At 39.0% G+C, this 25,144-nt stretch overlaps 1 protein-coding gene across 3 annotated transcripts in view; it reads left to right on the forward strand.

Annotated features, from left to right (window-relative positions):
* LOC129393842 (uncharacterized) overlaps positions 1–25,144 on the forward strand; it is a 1,009,906-nt gene that overhangs the window by 153,847 nt on the left and 830,915 nt on the right. The window contains exon 3 of one of the 3 annotated variants that reach the window (XM_055097921.1): positions 1,520–2,424. The exons of 1 other annotated variant lie outside the window; for it this stretch is intronic. Coding sequence is in view for 1 of the 2 variants with exons in the window: in XM_055097919.1 (XP_054953894.1) it covers positions 1,520–1,855 (336 nt within the window). In the remaining variant the exon portion in view is untranslated. Of the gene's footprint in view, positions 1–1,519; positions 2,425–25,144 lie in introns of those variants that run through there. One more of the 3 variants, XM_055097919.1, reaches the window with a different exon arrangement.

A 25,144-nucleotide genomic window follows, 5' to 3' on the forward strand; every position in this document is an offset into this window, starting at 1 on the left:
CTCGTGATCTGCCTGCCTCGGCCTCCCAAAATGCTGGGATTACAGGGGTGAGCTACCGCTCCCGGGGTAAACTGTGACACAATCTCTGTGAAGTAATTGAAATAAAGGTACATTTTCCTACACAAAACTTGGAGTGAGTCCTTGCTTCTCAAACTAGTGTTTATATGCACCCTTCAGAACTCCCTGAGGCCACTGTTTAAACATCTTACATTTTCCTGGGAGTATGTTTTTTTTCCAAAAGATTTTTTTGGGGCTGAAAACTACTATTTTCATACTATAACAAACATAAATTTAAAAGAATTACTAGGATAAAGCTAGAGAAATTTTGTATTTGTAGGATCCTATACCCCTAGACATGCATAGATTCCCACCCCGTTTTGCTATAAGCAATATTTTGGTGGGAGAGTCTCAGAAGTACTGGGCTAGGTCATACCTTTGTTACATGGTTTGACCTTGCTAGGCAGAAACCTAAGCCACAGCTAAAGACAGTCTATCTTTGCTATTTTTAACTCTTTTACAATCTGACCTTTGCCGCAGCCATTCTTCAGAAATGGCTCTGTAGGTGGCTGCTAAGGAGAGAACCTTACTACTAAATCCAGTCCTTCTTCCTTCCCTCCCTCCCTTCCTTCCTTCCTCCCTTTCTCCTTTCCTCCATCCCTTCCTTCCATTTTTTTTTCTAACAACAGACGGCTTTTATTGCATATAAAAAATATCACAAATAGGTCTTAGAAATCATCCAGCGTCTTCTCGTTTCCATAGCTGGATAACTCTTAGACCTTATTCATTAGACAGCGGAACTGTTCCTTTCTTAGAGACATAGATACCATCCAACAATTTTTTGGTATCCTTGTTTTTAACTGCTGTAACTTGCTAAATCAAAGAAGCTGAATTTGGTACAAGTTTACTGTTATTAGCTTCAAAAATGAACTCCTCTTTCTGGGCTTGACATACTGATGGAACAAGCCACACTTGGCCTCATCTGAACCTTGCAGCTGTATTTTTCACTTAAGAAATTTCTAATGTCAACAAGAGACCCATTCTCCTGAATGACAATGCTGAGTAGGAAGTAAGCATACACAGACTTCATCTTGTGGCATACTCAGACTTCATCTTGTAATGGAAGCCTAGTGTAATGTTCTGGATCCTGTTCTGTACATGACTAAGGATAGTGTGAACCAGAGCAAATTCCTGTCTTATTTCTCCACTGTGTCAACTTGAAGCCTCTGTTTTCTTTCCAAGTAGACCGAGTTCTATATTAATATGAGTGAAGTCTCACTGCAGAGTTCCTCTGGGGCCCTTCGTAACTGTGAGTCCATTCAGAGTGATATTGACATTTTCTGGAATGTTTAATCTGATTTCTGAGAATGGTCTTCATTCTCATGTAGAAGCAGCAAAGACAGAATGTCTTAATTCTTTTTTGACCTCTCTACTGTATTTGACACTGCTGACTCGCTCTTCTTTGAAGACATGCTTGCGTCTTTTGGCTTCACAAGGGTTCATTCTCTTTCTTTGTGTCCAGATGCTGGAAGAAGACTTTTCATGCCTTTTCTTAGAGACAGGGTCTCACTCTGTCACCCAGGCTGGAGAGCAGGGGCGCAATCAGAACTCACTGCAGCCTCCAACTCCTGGGCTCAAGCAATCCTCCCACCTCCACCTCCTGAGTAACTGGAACTACAGGTACACACTACTACATTTGGTTATTATTATTTTTTCTTTTTTTGTAGAGATTGGGTCTTGCTATGTTTCCTGGGCTGGTCTTGGACTTCTGGCCTCAAGTGATTCTGCTGCCTCAGCCTCCCAAAGTGCTGGGATTATAGGCATGAGCCACTGTACCTGGCCATGCCTTGTTTTTTAAGGTGCTTTTTCTTTCCTGTTTCCTTGAGCTCCATATTCACATATACAACTGAGTTCTGCACAGTTTCTCTTAGAACTTGCAAAGACATTTTAAACTCAGTAATTGAACAAACACATTCTTTTCCCCCCTTTCACCACCATACCCCCTTGTTTTCTGGACTATATTATTCTGGCCCTAAATTACTATTTCTCTATTGGTTCCTATTTTGTGGTGTAAGTAACCAGTGCCCAGCCAGGTATCTGAGCATTTATCTGCACTTTTCCTTGCCTCTCACTCTCCTCATTCATGCCATCATCATGAACTACCTCCTAAATATTTTTCAAAGCCATTTGCCATAACCACAACAACTACCCCCCATGTTCAGACTATTATCTTTTACCTTGTTCCCTTCAGCAACCTTTTCATTTATTTCAGTCTCAGGTCTTGCTCTCTTCATAAATGTAGGATTGGGAAGAAGAAAATTTTCTAGGAACTGTTAGAAATGTAATAAAACTGTCAAAAGTGTTAAATCTCAGTCTACTGTTTTGTGACAGTTTGTTAAGAAAGTAACTTTAAAAAATCCAGGTAGGAAACACAAAGAAAAAAATACAAACATTTTGATATATTAACTGATAATGGCACTTTAATTATACCACCCTGTGAAGACAAAGATAATTATCAAATCCAAGTCATCTATGTATCCATAAAATCTTAAGCACACACTGTCTATTCTCAATTACACTATGCTCTTCAAATCCAGAGGGAATCTTTCTAATGTGCAAACCATATCTGATCCCCTGCCCTACACCCTTCAGTGGCTCCCCATTGCCCTCAGAAAAAAATTCTAAATGTCTTAATTTGGCTTACAAAGGGCTACATGATTTGGTTCCCACTTGTTCTTTATCCTCATAACCCCTTCCTGCTCTAGCTCAAGACAAATGCCTCTCAGTTTCTCAAATCCACCATGCTCCTTGCTTCCCTCCACATTCCTCCTTCAGAATTTGATTGGTTAAAGCAGTGTTTTGCTGGTAAATATTTAACAACTGCCTTTGGGAGAGGGGAAGAAGAGGACCCCAGATTTGCAGCATTTGATGGTTTTCATGGCATAAACATTCTCACCATGACTTTTATCAAGCTACCCATGTGATGTCATTGCACACAAAATTGGGAAGAAATTTGCACAATGGGTCCTAGAGAGCGGGTGTGTGCTGGCTTCAGTACACCACTGGGTTAAATCCTATAAATCCTTTAGATTTTGGCTCATCTGTCCACTTCCCTGATGAGGCTTTCTTGATCATGATCATGCCATATGCTTCCATTGCTCCCTGGAATCAGGAAGTCTGTTTGCACGCTCATCACATGAGATTGTGATTTCTTGTGCATGTCTTGGACTTTACTGCAAGATGGTAAGCTCCTTAGAGGCAGGGATTGTGTCTTGTTGACCACTGTCTCTCCAGAACCTTCCAGAGTGCCTAACACATAGTAGTTCTTCAATAAGTATTTGTTGACTAAATGAATGAACAAGTAAAAACCAATAACAATAACTGAGAACAAGTGCTTACTTTGTGCCAGCTATGGTACTAATTAAGTGGTATGCATTACCTTATTTAATTGTCCTCAAAACCATATGGTAGAGTTATTTGGTTATCGTCATGTTACAGGTAAGAACGACTGAGGATTAAGGCAGCTACATAACCTGCCCAAAGTCAGTCAGAAAATAGTGGAGCCATATCCAAATTCACGCAGCATCATTCAACCCTGAACACTTATCCTCTAGGTTATACTGACTTCTTTCACTTCAGGTTGAATAAAGCTAGCCCTTTTTGACTAGTTGGCTTCTGTAAGGAAGATTCAACATCTAAGTCACTTTTAATCAGGGTTCCTACACAGGGACAGACTCACTCAAATGCTGTCACTGACATATTAAATTAGTGCAAAAGTAATGGTAAGTAATTGGCAATAGGGCCCCTTAAAGTATTCATTTACTTTTAATCAGTAATTCCAGTTCTCAGAAAATAATCAGAACTATGGACAACTCTTTGGGGCCAAAATATTATTCTTAATCGTTTAAAACATAACCATTTTACTTTAGAATAGTTTTAGATTTACAGAAATATTACAAAGATAGTATAGAAAATTTCCATATGTACTACATCCATTTTCCCCTAATATAAATATTGATAAGGTCCATTTGTCCCAATGAATGAACCAACATTGATGGTAACTAAAATGCATACCGTATTCAGATTTCCTTAGTTATTACCTAATGACATTTTATTGCTCCAGGATCCTATCTAGGTTATCATTACATATAGTCATCATGTCTTTTTAGGTTCTTCTAAGCTGTGAATTTTTCAGGCTTCCCTTGTTTTTGCTGACCTTGACAGTTTTGGGGAGTACTGCTCACATGGTTTTTTTTGTTTTTTTTTGAGATGGAGTCTCACTCTGTCGCCCAGGCTGGAGTGCAGTGGTGCGATCTTGGCTCACTGCAAGTTCTGCCTCCCAGGTTCACGCCATTCTCCTGCCTCAGCCTCCCGAATAGCTGGGACTACAGGTACCCGCCACCAAGCCCAGCTAATTTTTTGTATTTTTAGTAGACACAGAGTTTCACCATGTTAGCCAGGATGGTCTCAAACTCCTGACCTCGTGATCTGCCTGCATCAGCCTCCCAAAGTGCTGGGATTACAGGCGTGATCCACCGCATCCGGCCTACTGCTCACATGTTTTATAGGATGTCCCTTTATTGAAATTTTTCTGAGTTTTAAAAATGTGATTAGATTGAACTTGTGGGTTTTGGAAGGAAGACCACAGAGATAAAGTGCCATTATCATCACATCTTTTCAAGGGTACTTACTATTTACATGGCATCACTGTTGAGTTCGACCTTGATCACCTGGTTGAGGTAGTGTTTATCATGTTTCTCTACTGTCAAGTTACTCTTTTCTTTCCCCTTCTCCCAGTGTACTCTTTGGAAGAAAGTCACTGAAAGTGGTTCCCATTTAAGAATTAGAAAATTAATTGTCAAATGTAAGGGCAGAATATTTACATAAATTACTTGGAATATTTCTTTATGGAAGATATATCTATTTTTCTCCTATTAAATTTATTTAACATTTATTTATAATAGTATAGATGCATAGATAGTTATTTTATGTTTTGAGCTAAAAATCCAATACTACTTAATTTTGTTAGTTAAATTGTTTCAGCTTTGACTGCTGAAAGCTCTTTTAGTTGACGTCTGTGTCATTTTGACATATCTTATCATTGTATTTTTTAAAGCTCTTTCTTTGTGGTATGACTGTATGCTCCAGGGTCATCTTGTGTATTTCTTGCCCCAGTCCTAGATTCAGCAATTCACCCAAGGAGCCCTTGTCCTTTTATTGAAGAATAGTATTAGAAACCAAGATTTGGGCACTAAGTGGGCTTGTTGCTACTAAATGTCAGTGTTTCTAGGTTCTTTCAGTTGACAGAGCAAGGAAATATATGTGTATATACTAACCCCTGATCATATGCATAACTATAAATAATAAATATATAACCATCCGTATCTGCATTAAGCTAAATTTGAGTTCATGCTGATGTCTTTAATCTATTGCTTCATGGATCATTTTAGTTTCCACCTCTGGTTTATTTGTAACCTTATACTTTAACAGTGAGAAACCTGATTCTCATCATTCACTATGTATTTATTTAATTTCTTCAATTCCAATATATATATATGCCAGGTCAGACCTGCAGACCCTGAACCAGTGACAGATGAAAGACGTGCACTGACACAGATATTTTGCCTGTCAGTGTGGCTACGGGTCTCTGCTGCCTGCATCCGCAGCTTTGGCCTCAATTAGCCGGCGAAGTTTGCATTTATTTAGTACAGATTAAATGACAAAGGTCTCAGGTAAACACCACTAGAGGGTAATTAACATTGCCGACCTCCTGAGTAGAGAGCAATCATGGGCCCACAGATGATCAAAGGTCAGTCTTAGGACCACATGAGTAAACAAGCTATTTAGATAAACTCCCCCACATTATTTGCTCTTCTGCTATCAACTCAAGGTAAAGAGGATTAGGCTGCCTTCAGCCAAATCTTTTACTGAAGCTATGCAAACCTCCTGGCCTTCCAAGAAGGTTTGTGTCTATTTTCTGTAACTTTATCCTCATAATTTCTCCCACCACCCTGACCGATCCCCTACATATGTATAGTGGTTTTAGAATTGTCAATTCACAATCCCCAGAGACAATTTTATCAGTGAGAGTAGAATGCTTTTGTGTATTTTCTTTTGACTTCAGTCTTACAAGGTATTTAGGTCATTTCTAATTATTTAGGTCAGAACCTTTCCCCCTACCTATTAGCAAATATACATTATGAATTTAAGATTCATCCATGTCTTTTCAATGACCTTGATATCTGATTCCTTTCATTGCTGTATAGTGTTATATTCTATAGATGTACCATAGTTTATCCACTCACTTATTGAAGGACATCTTAGTTGCTTCCAGGTTTGGTGATCATAAATTCCCAGTGGTTTTTAAAAAATCATTGTGAATCATTGGAAAGAACAAAAATATTTAACATTGAGCTATTTAACACAATATTACACCCATAACATGATGTATTAAGAGAGTTTTTAATGGCAATGGAAAAACAAATGTAGGACATAAAACTTGTATATTTAATATGTTCTCAATTACATAAAACATGAATATGTATCTATATCTGGAAGGATATACAGCACAATGTTCATGGAAGTTATCTTTGGGGATTTAAATAATGGGTAATAGTTACTCCTTAAATTGTTTTCCACAGTTTTCACACTGGGGAATTATGACTTTCACAATGAGGAAAAAACAAGCCCAAATTATTTCTGAATCATGAATCATGCTCTAGGTTTGGTAGGGAATTGCAGTTACACATATTCAGGGAAATCTTTGGAATTTGCCTACACTTCTCTCCATGTCTTGCAGGTTGTTTTTCTGCATCAGTTCTTCTATGCTCCAGGTTAATTTTTATTCTTCTGGCTCTCTAAAAACTCTAAGGGTTTTTATGCAACTTTGTTTTCCCTTCACACCTTCCTCTCCAACTCTCATTAAAACCATGATGAATATTACCAGTCAGACTCTCTCCTTTTCCCAATAGCAGCAATACATTTGACCTATGTGGTAGTTAGAACCCTCATTTCCTAGAATAACTTACATACCATATTTGTAAATAAGATTCTTCACATTCTCTTGGCACTGGGTGTCATAGAACTTCTGATCCATTATGTTTTTAGGTATGTTTGATGACTGCTTTTGTAGTGATGGGTGGAGAACACAATTTCTACTATCCCATGGAAACAAAAAGGATAAAAATGAATTAAAATGAATACATGGAAACTTAGCATACTACTTTTGAAAGGGTAAATGCTTCAGTCACTTCAGCCAGCTATATTTTCCTGTCAAGGCAAAACTAATGAAGAAAATTCATCATGGGTATATAGCTGGATGATTACAAGATTAACAGAAAGTGCAGGCTCTCAATTCTTGCACTTTTTAAGGAACTTTTAAATTTCTGTTTGAAATAAGTTTGGTATAGCATTCACTTCCATGGAACGTTGCAAAACTATTTAGACAAACCTTATTTCTTATTGTAATATTTATACAAACCTTATTTCTTTTGTAATATTAAAATTTCATTATGTCTTCACCAGATATTAAAACTTTAATTTTAAGATTTCTTCCCTCTTTGTGCTAGAGACACTGGGAAAAAATTTTTACATTAATTTTAACTTGCCAGCCTAACCACCTTGGAACTTCTACAATCGATGAAAATAGATACATACAGATGCTGTCAACACCTGGGCTCTGCTCTCAGCAGATTCATTTTGAAAGAACCACTTTGAAATGGAGAGAGAGGGCAGGCTCAGTGGCTCATGCCTATAATCCCACCACTTTGGGAGGCCGAGGTGGGCGGATCGCCTGAGGTTAGGAGTTTGAGACCAGCCTGGCCAACATGGTGAAATGCTGTCTCTACTAAAAATACCAAAAAAAAAAAAAAAAAAAAAATCAGCCGGGCATGGTGTCACATCTCTGTAATCTCAGCTACTTGGGAGGCTGGGGCACGAGAATCACTTGAATGCAGGAGACGAGATTGCTGTGAGCTGAGATCACGCCACTGCACTCCCAGCCTGGGCTACAGAGCAAGACTCCTTCATAAAAAAAAAAAAAAAGAGAGAGAAAGAAATGGAGAGAGAACCACATGCCAATAGGGCATAAAATGATTCTTGCCAATTTCTGACTCAGCAGTGATTTTCCACAAAGCCTAATTCTTCTGGAAACCATGATTTCAAGCCAATTTTGGTTGGTTAACATTTTCTGAGCTTCTACTTTGTTACAGACAGTGTGTTAATTGCTGGATTTCACCTGTTGGAAGGTGAAAAAACCTTAGTTAATTATTCCATTCAAGAAGTTTATTGTCTGGTAAGAGAAGTAGAAACACAAATAGCTCTCTATAAAAGTAGGCAATAAATGATATTCTAGAGATGGGAAACTTGGCTCTATGATATGCAAAGGAGACAGACATCCCAACATGCCTCTAAGTCTTTCTTCTGTATATATTTTTTGAAGTTTCATGGAAGAAGAAAACTATTCTGTTGTTTCCAGTTCAAAGCTGAACTTTTGGGCATAGGTCACTGCCAGTATTTTAACCATGTGTCAGAAGTCAATTTGTCAATGTCGTGGCCACCGTTTCTGAGGAATTAAAGGCACTGGAAAGGATTCCATAGAGCCATTACCAACTTCGCCATTACCAAATAATTACTATGCTTGTCCATAATAATTCTTTAATTTTATATCATTTCTGGTTGATAGAGATGATCTTGGAATGACATGGATGATTTGAGGACTGCTAAGCATTTGAGTAATTTTATAACTAAATGCTGAGAAGTCCTTAACAAACATTATAAATTGCTTTTGAAGAATGACATCTACTCTTCGGAGTCTGGAGCAGAGACTTAAATTTGTTAGAAGGAAAGGGAGAGAACTACCTTAAGTAATGAGGCTGGTTCATGCTTCACAGAACAAACTCCCCCACCCCAGGCATGCACCTTTGTTTGGGCATCTGGGTTATGCTTAGAAGTTCAAAAACAAAGTACAATGGGAAAACGCTGGCTATACATTACTACACATACATGTTCAGAAATACTTGAAGTGAAAGACTGATGCACAGTAGTTTTAGAGACATCTTCTATTGGCCACAGAAGGCCAGGACTTAGGTCAGCAGGTAGAAATGATTCAGCAATATCAATAGGTAGAGGCTTATGTAAGAAAGATGCTCAATAGGCATAAATGCACCTCTAGGTATATTATGGGCGTATCCAATTTCCCGCCTACAATTTTCATATAACATGTTTCCATTGATATACATTAATAGACATTATGAATTGCTGTAAGCAAGAAATCCTATCATTATTTCAGCTGTGCTTTGACAAGCACTCCCTAACATATAATGCCTCTGCTTTCTAAGAGTTAAAATGAGGGCCACTGTTTGGACTTTATACAAAATTTCCTTCCATTAATAATACTGGAGATATGAAAGTGGAAAGTGGAGGTCCTTATTTATTGGATTGATCTATGCCTTAGTCTGTACCTCTCTTAAGTTTTGTTACGCAAATTTAAACATAGCATAAAAGTATAAAGAATATTATTTACAAAAGCTATTCTGTTTAAGTAAATCATAACATTTTGCCATATTTGCTTCAGGTTTAAAAAAGCTCATTAAACATAATAAGAAATAGTTGTCTTGGCAAGAAACAAGCTTCCTTACTGCTCATGACATATTCAAAAGCAACCTTTTATTGCTAAGTTCCTCCAAAGTTTGAAATTGGCTTAAGTGAGCTCTCATGATTTGGTTCTGCATTACCTCTCTACTTTCATCATTTTCCACCTCTGCTTCTTGTCAACCCCAAATATACTACACTCCAGCCATATTGCATTTCTTTCAGTTTCTGGAAGGCACATCTTTCTCACTTCCTCACTTTCTCTCTCTGCCTGGACATTCTCTCTGCCTGGAATGTCTTCTCATTTGCCTCCCCTCCTGAGCAATTTCTATCGAGATCTTAGTCAGTATATCTTCTGAAAGTTTCATCTGACATCTAAGTCAGGTGCCTTCCTAAGGTTCTTCTTCCAACGGAATGTTTTCTCTTTTCCAAGTCAAATACTGGCTAAAACAGTGAGGATAATAAATATGGTAGATAACACTTAGTAAAGAAACAAAAATATATGTTTTGGTATTTATAAGCATTTTTGAAAATTTGCTTTTAGTAAATTTATTTAATAAGCTGAAGACTACTGATCCATTGAAAGTTACGTGTAATATCAACTTATTTTATAATATTCATGTAACACTTACTGTGCACTACCTTGTATTTGTCTTTCACATACCTGTCTCACATATGTATATACATACATACATAAATGTATGTGAAACCACCTTTGCAAAAATGATAACTGAGGAAATTATAACAGTAAACGAGATCAGACCTAATTGACTCCAACTTGCTTCTAACCTTTAAGCTGTCCTTGTTCATTCTTAGGCACAGGCTGAACTAACTTTGGGAAGGAATCCAGTTCATAGTTTGAAATAAAATTGATAATAGCCCTTTACTGAAAAGACCCCCTTCCTGCCTGGGAACCAGTCTGCCTTTGCAGGACTAACAAATTAGTTATAAGATTAGAGAGTATGGATTAGGGGCCATGTAGCCTCTGATTCCAAGAGTCTGAACCACCCCCCCAAATTGCTCCTGGGGATAACATCACTATTATAAAACCTAATTTCAGTGCTTGAGATATTTTGCAGACCCTGCACTGGATGGATCAGCTGACACTACCCAGATGGGTAATCTGGCTCAACCGGTTCTGCCATCCCACCCAGGAACAGAAGACAGCAAGAAAACTTTACTTCATCCCCTTATGATTCCATCTCCAACCTGACGAATCAGCACTTCCCACTTCCCAAGCCCCTACCTGCCAAATTATCTTTAAAAACTTCAATCCTTGAATGCTCAGGGAGACTGATTTCAGTAATAATAAAACTCTGGTCTCCCACACAGTGGGTCTGCATGATTTACTCTTTCTCCACTGCAATTCCCCTGTCTTGATAAATTGGCTCTGTTTAGGCAGCGGGCAAGGTGAATCCACTGGGCAGTTACATATGTATGTTTATATTGTGAGGGGCAAGGCTGTTGGCCTCCTGGAGGTTTGCTGAAAATCACTTACATGAGAGATTGATTAATAGGAGAAAAAGCATACAAATTTATTTAATGTGTATACATGGGAGGCTTCTGAATAAAGAACTAACCCCTTAATGGGGTACAAAATCTCATATACTACCTTGAGGTTACAGAAAAAATTCAGGCTCAGAGCATGGCCAAAACCAGGTTATGGGGCAAGACAGGTAATGGGAGGGAGAAAGGACGGGTCTTGGCTAGCGAAGGTGGTCTTGTTAGGTAGATGAAGCCTCATAGGCAATAGCCCTCAGAGAGAATAGATGGTAAATATTTCTTTTCAGACCTTTAAAGGGGTCAGACTCTGTTAAGCTCTTCTAGATCTGGGAAAAGACTAGAAAGGGAAGGCCTGGCTGCGTTAATGGAAATTCTATACAGATGCAAATTTATCCTACAAAAGATAGCTTTGCAGGCCCACTTCATTCTGCTGGCTCTATGGCAGCCATTTCAAAATATGTCAAATAAATTTATTTCACAGTAAGATTATCTATCTATCTATCTATCTATCTATCTATCTATCTATCTATCTATCTAATCTATCTACCACAAAGTTTAAAACAATTGAAGACCTAGAAACATACTGGGTATTTCTCATCCTTCCCCTGTGGTACCACAATGCCATGTTTTCTATCTCTAGAATATCATTTACTGCCTTATTTTATAAAGGATGTCTGAGTATGTATTATAAATATAAATAGAATGTAAGATTTTGAGTATATATCTCATGCATTTACTAATATTCCACATAATACCTGTATGATATCAGCACATAATAGTTATTCAATTTACTAATTTACAATTAAATTAAAAAAATGAAAACAAAGGTAACTAAAGTAAAAAAAAACCAAAAAAACAGAATTTGAAAATAAATGATTATACATTTTTTTTTTTTTGAGATGGCGTTTCACTATTGTTGCCCAGGCTGAAGTGCAATGGCGCGATCTCAGCTCACTGCAACCTCCGCCTCCCAGGTTCGAGCAATTCTCCTGCTTTAGCCTCCCAAGTAGCTGGGATTACAGGCATGTGCCACCATGCCTGGCTAATTTTGTATTTTTAGTAGAGATGAGGTTTCACCATGTTGGTCAGGTTGGCTGGTCTTGAACTCCTGACCTCGGGTGATCCACCTGCCTCAGCCTCCCAAAGTGCTGGGATTACAGGCGTGAGCCACTGTGCCTGGCTGATTATACATTTTGAAAAGCTTAATAAGATACTTTTTGTAATCAACCTCAGGAAAAGTTTCTCCTTATATTTTTGAACTTGTTCATTCTCTCTCCAAATATTTATTGAGAATTCTGTGGTTTGGTCTTGAATTTACAATGGCAAACAAAACAAATAAAGAACTTTTAATTTAGCACAGACTCAGAGATTAAGAAAATAAATCAATTATTTAGGCCAAAAACAAGATAAGAACAAATAAATAATAAATGAAGTGCTTCTTTAGATTGAATGGTTGGGAAAGGCCTCTCTGAGGAAGAAATATGTGACTTGGGAACTGAGGTAGAATTGAAGAGAAGTGCCTTTAGAGAAGGAAATTTTTTGTTGTTGTTAATTTTTACAAAGGGAGAGAAAAGGGAGCCCTATTGAAGCCAAACAGTATGGAGGTCATACTGAGCTTTTCAGACAAAGTTAAAGAGTGTGTAGGGGAAAAACCACAAAACCAATCCTGAGGTTCTATGATTTCATGCTATTTTTCTTTCTGTGGGTGTTTGTGTGTGTGTCTCATATTATTCAAGGTATGCCTTTAGTACAATAACAACCTAATGTATATGTTTATGTTTTTTAAAAGTGACATATACGATTACTGTTTGATATAGTTTGGCTTTGTGTCCCCACCCAAATCTCTTCTTGAATTGTAATCCCCATGTATCAAGGAATCACCTGGTGGAGGTGATTGGATCATGGGAGTGGTTCCCCCCATGCTGTTCTCATTATAGTGACTTCTCATGAGATCTGATGGCTTATAAGTATTTGGCAGTTCCCTGCCCTCTCCTACCTCCAAGTAAGATGTGTCTTGCTTCCCCTTCACCTTCCACCATGATTGTAAGTTTCCTGAGGCCTCCCCAGCCATGCAGAACTGTGAATCAATTAAACCTTTCTTCTTCATAAGTTACCCAGACTCAGGTAGTTCTTTACAGCAGTGTAAAAATGGACTAAGACAGAAAATTGGTACTGGGAGTTCGGGGCGTTGCTATACAGATACTTAAAAATGTGGAAGCAACTTTGAAACTGGGTAATGGGCAGAGGTTGAAACAATTTGTAGGACTCAGAATAAGACAGGAAGATGTGAGAAAGTTTGGAACTTCCTAGAGACTTGTTGAATGTTTTTGACCAAAATTCTGATAGTGATATGGACAATGAAGTCCAGGCTGAGGTGGTCTCAGATGGAGATGAGGAACTTATTGTGAACTGGAGCAAAGGTCACACTCTTGCTATGCTTTAGCAAAGAGACTGCTGGCATTTTGCCTCTGTCCTAAAGATCTGTGGTACTTTGAACTTGCAAAAGATGATTTAGGGTATCTGGCAGAATAAATTTCTAAGCAGCAAAACATTCAAGTTGTGACCTGGCTTTTTCTGAAAGTGTACAGTTATATGCATTCACAAAGAGATGATCTGAAATTGCAACTTACATTCAAAAGGGAAGCAGAACATAGAAGTTTGAAAAATTTGTAGCTTGACCATGCAGTAGAAAAGAACAACTCCTTTTCTAGGAATAAATTCAAGCCTGCTGCAGAAATTTGCTTAAGTAATGAAGAGCTGAAGGTTAATAGCCAAGATAATGGGGAAAATGTTTCTAGGCATTTCAGAGATCTTCATAGCATCCCCTTCCATCACTGGCCTGGAGGCCTAGGAGGGAAAAATGGTTTCCTAGGACCCAGGTGCTCTGTGCACCCTCGGAACATGGTGCCCTGTGTCCCAGCCATTCCAGCTTTAGCCATGGCTAACAGGAGCCAAGATACCACTCAGGCCATTGCTTCAGAGGGTGCAAGCCCCAAGCCTTGGCACCTTCCATGTGGTGTTGGGCCTGTGGGTGTGCAGAAGACAAGATTTCAGTTTTGGAACCCCTCCGTCAATTTCAGAGGATGTATGAAAATGCCTGGATGTCCAGGCAGAAGTCTGCTGCAGGGGCAGAGCCCTCATGGTGAACCTCTATCAGGGCAATGCAGAGGGGAAATATGAGGTTGAAGCCCCCATACAGAGTCCCCACTTGGGCATTGCTTAGTGGCGCTGTGAGAAGAGGGCCACCATCTGCCAGGCCCCAGAATTGTAAGTCCACTGACAGCCTGCATCATGTGCCTGGAAAAGCCACAGGCACTCAATGCCCGCCTGTGAAAGCAGCTGAGGGGACTGTACCTGGCAAAGCCACAGGGGTGGAGCTGCCCAAGACCTGGTAGCTCACCCCTTGCATCAGCATGTCCTGGATGTGAGACATGGAGTCAAAGGAGATTATTTTGGAACTTTAAGATTTAATGAGTGCCCTGCTGGGTTTCAGACTTGCATGGGGCCTGTGGTCCCTTTGTTTTGGCCAATGTCTCTCATTTGGAACAAGAACATTTCCCCAATGCCTGTTCCCTCATTGTATCTTGAAAGTAACTAACTTGTTTTTGATTTTACAGGCTCATAAGTGGAAGGGACTTGCCTTGTCTTAGATGAGAATTTGGACTTGGACTTTTAAGTTAATGCTGGAATAAGTTAAGACTTTGGGGGATTGTTGGGAAGGCATGATTAGTTTTGAAATGTGAAAAGGTATGAGATTTGAGAGGGGCTGAGGTGGAATGATATGGTTTGGCTCTGTGTCAGCTCATCTCGAATTGTAATCCCCAACATGTTGAGGGAGGGACCTGATAGGAGATGATGGGATCATGGGGGCAGTTTCCCTCATGCTGTTCTCATGATAGTGAGTTCTCATGACATCTCATGGTTTAAAAAGTGTTTGGCAGTACCTCTCAACCACCTCCATATAAGATGTGCCTTGCTTCCCCTTCTGCTATGATTGTAAGTTTCCTGAGGCTTCCCCAGCCATGTGGAATTGTGAGTCAATTAAACCTTTTTTTCTTTATAAATTACCCAGTCTTATGTAGTTCCTTATAGCAGTGTGAAAACAGACTAATACACTATTTTTATGTCTAAATGAACTGAGACCAGATATTAAAGCCAATCTCACAGGGTTAACAAGAATTCTTGACAGAAATTTAGTTATGATTAAGCATTAATGAGGCTTTACTTTGACCCACTTCCTTGGAACTGAAAGTCAGGTAACGTTAGATACTAGCCATTTGCATCCCCATTGTTCCCATAGATAAGATTTCTGATGTTAGATAGATAGATCTCCGGTGTTAGAATCGTACAGCTTTTGTTTAAGAATTGCTTCAGTGGATCTTGAATTCCAGCAGAACAGCTGATGGATGTTTAAAGACCCTCACAGAAAAACAGACTCAGCATGAGAATGCAGTTTCTTCATCTCCTTGTCCTATGACTTTATCCTGCACTCCTCAACCAATCAACAATCTCCACACTTTGGCCCATTCCCAGACTCTTAAAAGCCCTAGCCCCAAACTCCTGAGAGAGACGGATTTGAGGTTTCCTCCCATCCCCTTGTTCTGTGGCCCTACAATTAAAACCTCTTTCTCTGCTGCAACTCTGTCTTGGCATATTGACTTGCCCTGCACATCGGGCAATGGACTTCTATTATGGTTACAATAGGAGGAGTTTAAATGTTGAGGAGAAAATCTCATTGATAACCATTTGGGAAGTCGCATCAGAGTTCTCAGAGATGCTCCCAATTTTTGTCTTTGTTATGTTGTATGTGGATTCTGCCACATTCAACAAATTGATGAAGGTTTAGAGCACTCTTGGTAATATAAGAATATTTTAATGACTTTTGATAGAATGTGTTTTGACTTCTGCTAGTAATTAATGCAATCAAATTAGAATACCTGTATTGAGTATTGGTAAGGACTTTTAAGGTCTTGTAAACCCAACAACAGATCTGTTTAAGAATCCCCATCAGGTCTTTCAGTTTCTACTTTTATGCTTCTAGTATTAGAAGCTTATTACTTCTCAAGTTTGTCTGTTTTATCACCTGGCAACTGTAGTTTGAAAGCCTCTTTTTATGTTAGTGTAAAATCTGGCCTTTTGTAAACTCCACTCATTTTCCTCTTGGGGCAACACAAAACAAGGCTACTTCTTCTCTTACTTAGTGGAATTTCAAATATACAAATGCAATTCAATTTCTACATTCTTTCTTTCCTAGCTAAACATTGTCTTAGCTCCTTTGAATTTCATATGAAATGGTCTATCTCTTACTGAGTAAATCATCTTCCTGTATCTTACTCTACTGTTGAGTTTTATAGAATTACCCTTTTCAGTCACTGTAAAACCTCTGGTTAGCTCCAATTATCATTCACAAGTCTCAGGCACTTGCTAATTTCCTTCCTAAGGAAATGTATTTTATTTCCAAAGGAAATGTAAATATTTTCACCTGTAGAGAGCTATGACTTTTTAAAGAGTTTTGTGGGTTTCACAACAATAAGTCCTTCCTTGATGCTTTTTCTTTTCTTCAATGCTATAATCTTCCAGTGTGTTCACAGGTTCTACCAACTTGCGATTCCTGGTGGAGATGTTTTATCAATGGGTATGTCTAAAGACATAAAGGCAATATTTCCCATAAAAGTGTATTTCAACTGTCATCCAGTGAGTGAAATCTTATTAGATGGAGATGATTTTCTGTAGAATGGTTTTAAAAGGAAAGTTAATGGGCCTATTGTCAGTGAGCATAAATACTTCATCCAGAAGACAACAATATATTGTGTGTGGTTTAAATCATTGGTTTCCAAACTGAGCTTGGCAAGCACCCTGAGAGTTCCTTGAAGTTGTTCACACAATCACCCATGGGGAATGGATGTGTGTACAGTGGGTAGCGTCTGTCTTAGCTGGGCTGCTCCACTTCTCCACTTTTTTTTTTTTTTTTTAGAGAGAGAGATAGGGTCTCACACTCTCTCCCAGGCTGGTATGCAGTGGGATGATCACAGCTCACGGCAGCCTTAACCTCCCATGCTCAGGTGAGCCTCCCACCTCAGCCTTTCAAGTAGCTTGGACTACAGGGGCCTGCAACCATGCCTGGCTACTTTTTTGTTATTTCTTGTAGAAATGGGATTTTGCCATTTTCCTCAGGCTGGTCTCAAACTCCTGGGCTCAAGTGATCTGCCACCCTTGGCTTCCCAAAGTGCTGGGATTACAGGCTTGAGCCACTGTGCCTGTCCTGTTTTTTTTTTTTTTTTTTTGTTGTTGTTGTTGTTGTTGGTTTTGTTTTATTTTGAGATGGAGTCTCACTCTGTCACCCATGCTGGAGTGCAGTGGTGCTATGTAGGCTCACTGCAACCTCCACCTCCTGGGTTCAAGCAATTCTCTGTGTCAGCCTCCCAATTACCTGGGATTACAGTTGCGCACCACCATGCCTGCTAATTTTTGTATTTTTAGTAGAGACAGGGTTTCACCATGTTTGTCAGGCTGGTCTTGACCTCCTGACCTTGTGATCCACCCGCCTCGGCCTCCCAAAGTGCTGGGATTACAGGCATGAGCCACTGTGCCTGACCCTTGTTTGTTTTTTTAATTTGTCATAAGATTTAGTTGAAGAAATGCTAAAATATTTTGAAAACTACTGGAATCTTTTGAATATTTTGGATACTGTCTTGGGGCTTTTTTCCTTATAATTAGTGGAATATTTTCATTAAGTATCTTGCTAAACCTGGGATCCTTTGTGACATTGAACCTTTATGTGTAACAATTAATAAAGATGCCACCTACAAGGGCTAATGATGCTAAAGGAAGAAATAAGGATTAGGAATAGGTAAACTCAGGAACTGTTAGGGCCCTGCTGTCATGCAAATGTCCTTGATAATGAAGAAAGGGGAATGAAATTACAGTTCACATGGTTGTATAGAAACAGAATTGTTCCTATACAGAGTGCTTTCTAAAGGCTCCCCAAGGCTGTGCAGCTCTTTAAATCAGCAAGCCCTTTTTATTTTCAACCACAAAGTGGAAAAAAGCACCTTCTTTTTTCTTTTTCTCTTTCAAGAAATCCAAACTATAAGTATTGTTGAGTCACCTTATCTCTTATTGAGGAAGGAAATGCCAGTCCTTTGTAGGTGAATGTAGAAGATTTATGAGGAAAAACCACCAAGAAAAGAGTAGAGAAATGGATCATAACAGCATTGGATTTAATATTTTCTTCATTTTACAATGTTCTGTTTTGCTTGACATGTTTACTTTACAAACACTTATATTCCTGGCTCGGAGTTGCTCTCTAAACATCATGGTGCATAATTAATGTCAAGGTGGAAGGCGATTATGCTGCAAATGCTGCTCCCTCAGCTCTCAAAAGCATTTTGAAAGCCAATTTAGGTCACACATGGTTCAGTTTCTTAGAAATTTTTCTTAATTGTTCAGCTAAAGAGAATGCTTCAGGGTGTTTATTAACAGACATTCCAATGAGTTGTGGATACTGGGGTGTGTGAATATGTTGGAAGGAGAGGACGGTATCTCATGGGGTGCAGTGGGGTGGAATGTGGCTCGGGAGAGAGACCCCAAGGAGGTTTTTTTTTTAAGTCTTATAGAAATCTAAGCAAAAGAACAGAGCAAGGAACATAATTTAGCTAAAAAGTGTATGAGAAGTTGTGCACTGATTTAAAGAAGAAAATTGTACTTATGTTCTTCACCCCAGTAAGTTTCTGAGGTCGACATGGCAGGAGGGACGTCAGGCTGGGAAGCAGATACAAAACACATTTTTAAGTGGACCATTTTTTTTTTTATGTTCAATTGTCATTTGCCTCTATTTCTGAGCCTGCTGCTGACTGGGGGTAGCCTGACAAAGCTTGCAGCATCCGTCAATGTAGTCAACCTGATGAAAGCTTCTTTTGGAGTCTATGGTCATCAAGCCTGGAGCCAGAAAATGTGCTGTCCTAGGGGTGACAGTTAATGTTCCTGGTGGGGAAAGGAAAGAAATAGAGCATTGCACCAACTTACAGTAGGATAGCACTAGGCCACATCTCCTTCCTTCCATCTCTTCCTTCCCAACTCCATTGCATAATACACATCATATCTCCATGCATTTCTCTTAAATTATGTATAGACATAATAAATACTTCTCCTACACACGGACACAGGGAGGGGAACATCACTGCCTGTCGCGGGGTGGGATGGAATTAGGAGAAATACCTAATGTAGATGATGGGTTGATGGGTGCAGCAAACCACCATGGCACATGTATGCCTATGTAACAAACCTCCACATTCTGCACATGTACCCCAGAACTTAAAGTATAACAAAAAATAACCAAATACTTCTCCTATGTAATCACCAGGTGTATTAAGCAGGTAATTAAGAAGTGGAATCTACAGCTGGGATTCTTCAGCAAGGAACTTGGTGAGGAAGGGCTCCCAGGTGAAACCCGTAAAGAAATGAAAGAAGCAAGAGAGCAGGAGACCGTGGGGAGAAAGCTCTGCCTGATTCCCCAGGAATCTCTGGATTTTGGCATCACAGGCTTGTCCTACTTTGAGGCAAGGAAGAGCTAGCAATTTATATTCTGTTATTCTAATATCCATTCATCGTTGGCGATGGGCTACCCCTGGAAGGAGAACAAAACCTCTCAAGCATTTTCGAGGGGTGGCTGCACTCAGGTTGCTAAGGGGGGTTCTCATGAGAAGAAAGCATTTGTGAGCTGCTATTAGTCAGACTCAGAACAGTCGGAGGATGAAGACACTACTATCAGGTAAACATATCTTGCCAAGGGCATCAACAGCATTAACTACACCATGCAAAATGTCCATTTTGTTTAGCAATTTGTTCATGGCAGGGATACCCCAGGACAGAGAAAAGCTAAATCTTCATGTGAAGAGAATTACTGGAGATATGGGGCAGGGGTTTTTTGTCCCACACAGTTTTCTGTCTGTATCTTTAGTTTTAGTTTTATGAAATCCTACAGCAAACATTGACTGTACGGGGCAAGATAATAATTATTTTATACTTTGCAGGCCAGATGTTCTCTATTAAGCTCTGCTGTTGTAGCATTAAAACAGCTATATAAACAGCTATATAGAACACATATAAACTAATGGGTAAGGCCGTGTTCTAATAAAGCTTTATTTACAAAATCAGGTTGTGGGCTGGATTTGGCCAGCAGGCTGTAGTTTTCTGATCCCAATATAGGAGGTAACGCAGAGAAGGAGGATCACTTTTTAATTCATCTAACATAGCATTAACTTTTCACTTCCGGCAAAGAGTTTATAACTAACATATCTTCCAATTTGGGTTAAGAGTATATGCTTTGCAGTCATAAAGACCAGAATTGCATTTCTGCCCCTTTCTAGGTCACCCATTTCAGAGGGTCATATTGAGGAATATATAAAAGAATATATTTAGTGCACTTACAATATGGTGGCTGGCACTAAATAAGTGCCTAAATAAGTGGTACTTTGTTATTATTATTGTTCTCTTCCATGGAACATTGTTTTATAATTAATGTTCCCTAGAATGATTATTATTTTTGTTCAGTGTCTGATTTACTTCTGAGACCTTGTGAGTTTGATAATTAAGTTTTGCAGAACAAATATGGCTACAAAGGAAAGGCCTGTTTTCTCACATCGAGATCAAGACCAAGACCTGTGCTTCGTGATTTTCTAATTTCTCTCTTCCTTTTGCTTGGCAGAGATAGATGGGATAAAGATTTATAAAATAGATCCTCATCTAGAGATGGAATTGATGTTGTGGAGGAATTAAACCAGATGGGAGGCTAGTAGAAAACTGCACATATAAATGGGTCCTATTTGCTATAACAAATAACTACTAGAGGGGCAAAATGAAAATGACCTGTGATAGCATCTTATTTTGGCCATTCCTATGATCACCACTTGCCTCAATGACTCACTGAATGCTTGAATGAGTTTCGAACTCCATTGGGTGTAAGTCAAAACAATTTTCACTTGTTTCATTTACCTTCCAATATAGCATGCAGGCAAGCCTTGGATTGAAGGCTTGATCTAAAACAGAGCTGTCTCTCTGTGTTTCTCAGGGAGGAAAAAAATGTGAGCAAAAATGTTTCTTGCCTCTAAGGAGCCTCTGAAGTTGGCCCCTGTTCCAGGGAAGAAGCTGGAAGGCCCAGCGCTGCTGATACAGATTCATTGAGGAAGTATACTCCTCAGAGGCAAGCCATCCATCATTACTTACTGGCTGGGCTTTCCCTTCCCAGACAACTACATAATGTCCAAGTTGGACTTACAACTTTGCATTAGCTCAGGGAAACAAATGGCCCACCTTCCATAGGTTAAATGGATTGGGCCATCCAAGAAAATCTGTTTTATGGAACCATTTGGCTTACTGAACAGCCTCATGTTACAGATAAATGAAACCCTACAGCAAAGGAGCCAAACCTGCATTTTAGTTATTTTTGCAGAAGTGGAGCCATTTGTTGCCAGAAAAAGTTCAGCTTCATGGAAATGGACTTTGAGAACACTAGACTGGTAATATCCTTTGCTTTTCAAATAAAATCCCTGTTTCTCATTATGGCTATAAACACCTCAGTCTTATGCCACTTTTCCTCTTATGCATACTCTGTAGCCACACTGGTTTCTCTTTGTCCCTCAATTCTATCAGATGTGTGCCATTCCAGGGACTTTGCATCTGCTGTTCCTTTGCCTGGAACATATTTTCTTCAAGTATGCATAAGACTGGTTCTTTGTGATCATTGATTCAGCTAAATGTTGCTTTCTTGGAGAGGTTTTGGCTGAAAATTCCCTCTAAAGAGGTACCCACATTACTCTCTGGCACTTTTTTTTTTTTTTTTAACAGGGTCTCACTGTCTTGCCCAGACTGGAGTGCAATGGCCTGATCTTGGCTCACTGCAACCTTCACCTTCCAGGCTCAAGAGATTACCCCGCCTCAGCCTCAAGTAGCTGGGATTACAGGCACACACCACTACCGCCTGACTAATTTTCATATTTTTTAGTAGAGACGGGGTTTCACCGTGTTGGCCAGGCTGGTCTCAAACTCCTGACCTCAAGTGATCCACCTGTCTCGGCCTCCCAAAGTGCTGGGATTACAGACATGAGCCACTGTGTCTAGCCAGATTTTTATCTTTATAGCACTCTTTATTTTCTAGATATTTCCAAATAGTATTTATATTTATAGCACTCTTTATTATCTGGATGTGTCTTTTATTTATTTGTTTACGTATGGTAACATAAGTTTTATGAGAGCACTGTCCTTTTCTGTCTGCATCTTTAGCATTTAGAATAATGTCTGATACAAGATGATACTTAAGTGATATTTGGTGAAAGAAAGAGTCAGATAATCTGGATCATCTTCAAAACTAGTCCTGTAAAAATTGGAAATTTTCGTATTCTTTATGAGTCTCAGTTTTCCCAAAATGATGGGATTGGAATATTAAGGAATTTATACTTATACTTTACACTTTTATTCTTTATTCCAATGAGCTTTTCCTTTTAACTGATTTCAAATTTTGCTAGACATTAGAATATATAATATTGGGATCAGGAGCTAGTGCTCTGCATCTTTCTCTGTGGCTGTGTCCTCACAATGCCAACATAACCAATTAATTCTATCAATTCTGTTATTTGACATCAAAAAAACCTGTTTATTTTCAGGTTGTGTAAACACAATTCAAAGGAATAGTTAGGATTACACTAGAATAGTTGATCCTTAAAATCTTGGGATTTGAGACAAATATTAATTTTCTCAATTGTTAGCAGATTATTTTTCATTGAGAAATGATCTTTAGTGGTGATTGTAAAATATGGCATGCTCACTAGAGCTTATGTCAATAACATTTAAGAAATGACCAGCTTTGACTTCAATTTTGATTATTTGAGGATGATAGAAAATCTCTTGTAACACACATCCACACACATAGTATCAGCCCTGCCATTTATCTTGAAGATCACAGTTTTATCAGCAGGGTGTTGAATTTCTCTTTCTAGAAGACTGTAGTTGTCTTGTCCAATTGCTCATGTCTGTGCTGCAATCACATGCTGTGTGGTAGTGGTTGATATTATTTGGTTGATTCCATTAATTCGCATTTTTTATTCCATGCACATAGAAGTGTGTATAATAAAGCATTTCTATCAGTATATTTCACTGTTACTCACTGATATGGTTTGGCTGTGTCCCCACCCAAATCTTATCTTGAATTGTAGCTCCCATAGTCACTACATGTCATGGGGAGGGACCTGGTGGAAGGTAATTGAATTGTGAGGGTGGGTTTTCCCCATGTTGTTCTCGTGATAATAAGTCTCACGAAATCTGATGGTTTTATAAAGGGGAGTTCCTCTGTATAAGCTCTCTTGCCTGCCCCCATGTAAGATGTCTCTTTGCTTTCCTTCATCTTCTGCCATGATTGTGAGGCCTCCCCAGCCATGTGGAACTGTGAGTCCATTAAACCTCTTTTTCTTTATAAATTACCCAGTCTCGGGTATGTCTTTATTAGCAGTGTGAGAACAGACTAATACACTCACAATTATTTATTAAGTGTCTCCTGTGCTCAGCACTTTGGGGAGTGTAGACAAGAAAATAGATGACATGGACCCTGCCCTGATTTATACTTTATATTAGATGTAATAAACATTAATTAAATACCTACTGTTTACTAGGTGTCAGCTGGATACTTTTCCATTAGTTTTGTCATTTATTCCTCAAAACCGTTATGCTTTAAAGGTGTTATTGTCCAAATCTGGCAGATGAGAAAACTGAAGGTTAAAAGTTTTTCCAATTTTCCCAAGATTAAATTATGTCAAAGCTAGAACTTCAAATTAGTTTTCCAATTATAAGTCTGGTGCCTACTTCATTAGACTACAGAAAGACAAATGATATACAGCATTAGTGAAATGACTATAGAACGAGGCAAGCTACTTTAAGTACAGCAGGGGAGGAAAAACATGTACTTTAATATCCTTACTTTGGAGAGGTGAGTGTATTAGGGTTTTCCAGAAGAACAGAACCAATAGGAGATCTGTCTGTCTGTCTGTCTGTCTGTCTGTCTGTCTATCTGTCTGTCTGTCTGTCTATCTATCTATCTATCTATCTATCTATCTATCTATCTATCTATCTATCTATCTATCTATCTATCTATCTGGAGGGAGAAAGGGGGAGATAGAGAGAGGAAAGTATGTATTATAAGGAATTGGCTCATACAGTTACGAAGACTGAGATATCCCAAGATCTGCTGCTGGTATGCTGGTGACCCAGGAAAGTTAATGATGTAGTTCTACTCTGAATGCTGTCAGGCTTGAGACCCAGAAAGAGCCAATGTTTCAGTTCAAATCCAAAGGCAGGGAGGAACTGATGTCCCAGCCCAAGACAGTTGGGCAGGAGGAGTTCTGTCTAACTTATGGGAAGGCCAGCATTTTCTTTTTTTTTTTTTCAGGCCCTCAGCGACTAGGGGAGGCCCACCCATGCTGGGGAGGGTAATCTACTTTACTCAGTCTTTGGATTCAAATGTTAATCTCATCCAGAACCACCCTCACAGACCCAACCAGAATAATTCTCCACCAGTGTTTGGGTACCCTACAGTCTAGTCAAGTGGACACATAAAATCACAGTGGTTTGCCTTACTCTCTCTTTATATGTATCTGTCACAATAGCTCATAATTGGTTTTGCATTAAAATTCTTACATCAAGATTAAAAAAAAATTGAGTCAGGTGTTTGCTTTTGTTTGTTTCACTCCCAATATCCATCATCCTTTTATAACAATTTCTGATATCCTTCTATAAAACTCTCTCTCTTTAATGGACTGTTCTTAGAAGGATTGTAAGCCAAGATGGCTCCACTTTTCTCTATCAGAAGGGCACACATGTGACCCAAGCTAACCTCAACAGTCTCTCTGGGACTGGGAATATTGAGTAAAGCAACACAAGGTGGGAAAAATGATTGTATGCAACTATTTCAGTGGCAGAGGCTCTTTGAGAAATTTCTGCTGCTTAGATACCTGGAACTGCCAAATTTTAAGCCTGGTTTCTGCCTTCTCATCAAGATCCTTCTGAT

Source organism: Pan paniscus, chromosome 15 (genome assembly GCF_029289425.2).
Source record: "Pan paniscus chromosome 15, NHGRI_mPanPan1-v2.0_pri, whole genome shotgun sequence".
Taxonomy (NCBI): domain Eukaryota; kingdom Metazoa; phylum Chordata; class Mammalia; order Primates; family Hominidae; genus Pan; species Pan paniscus.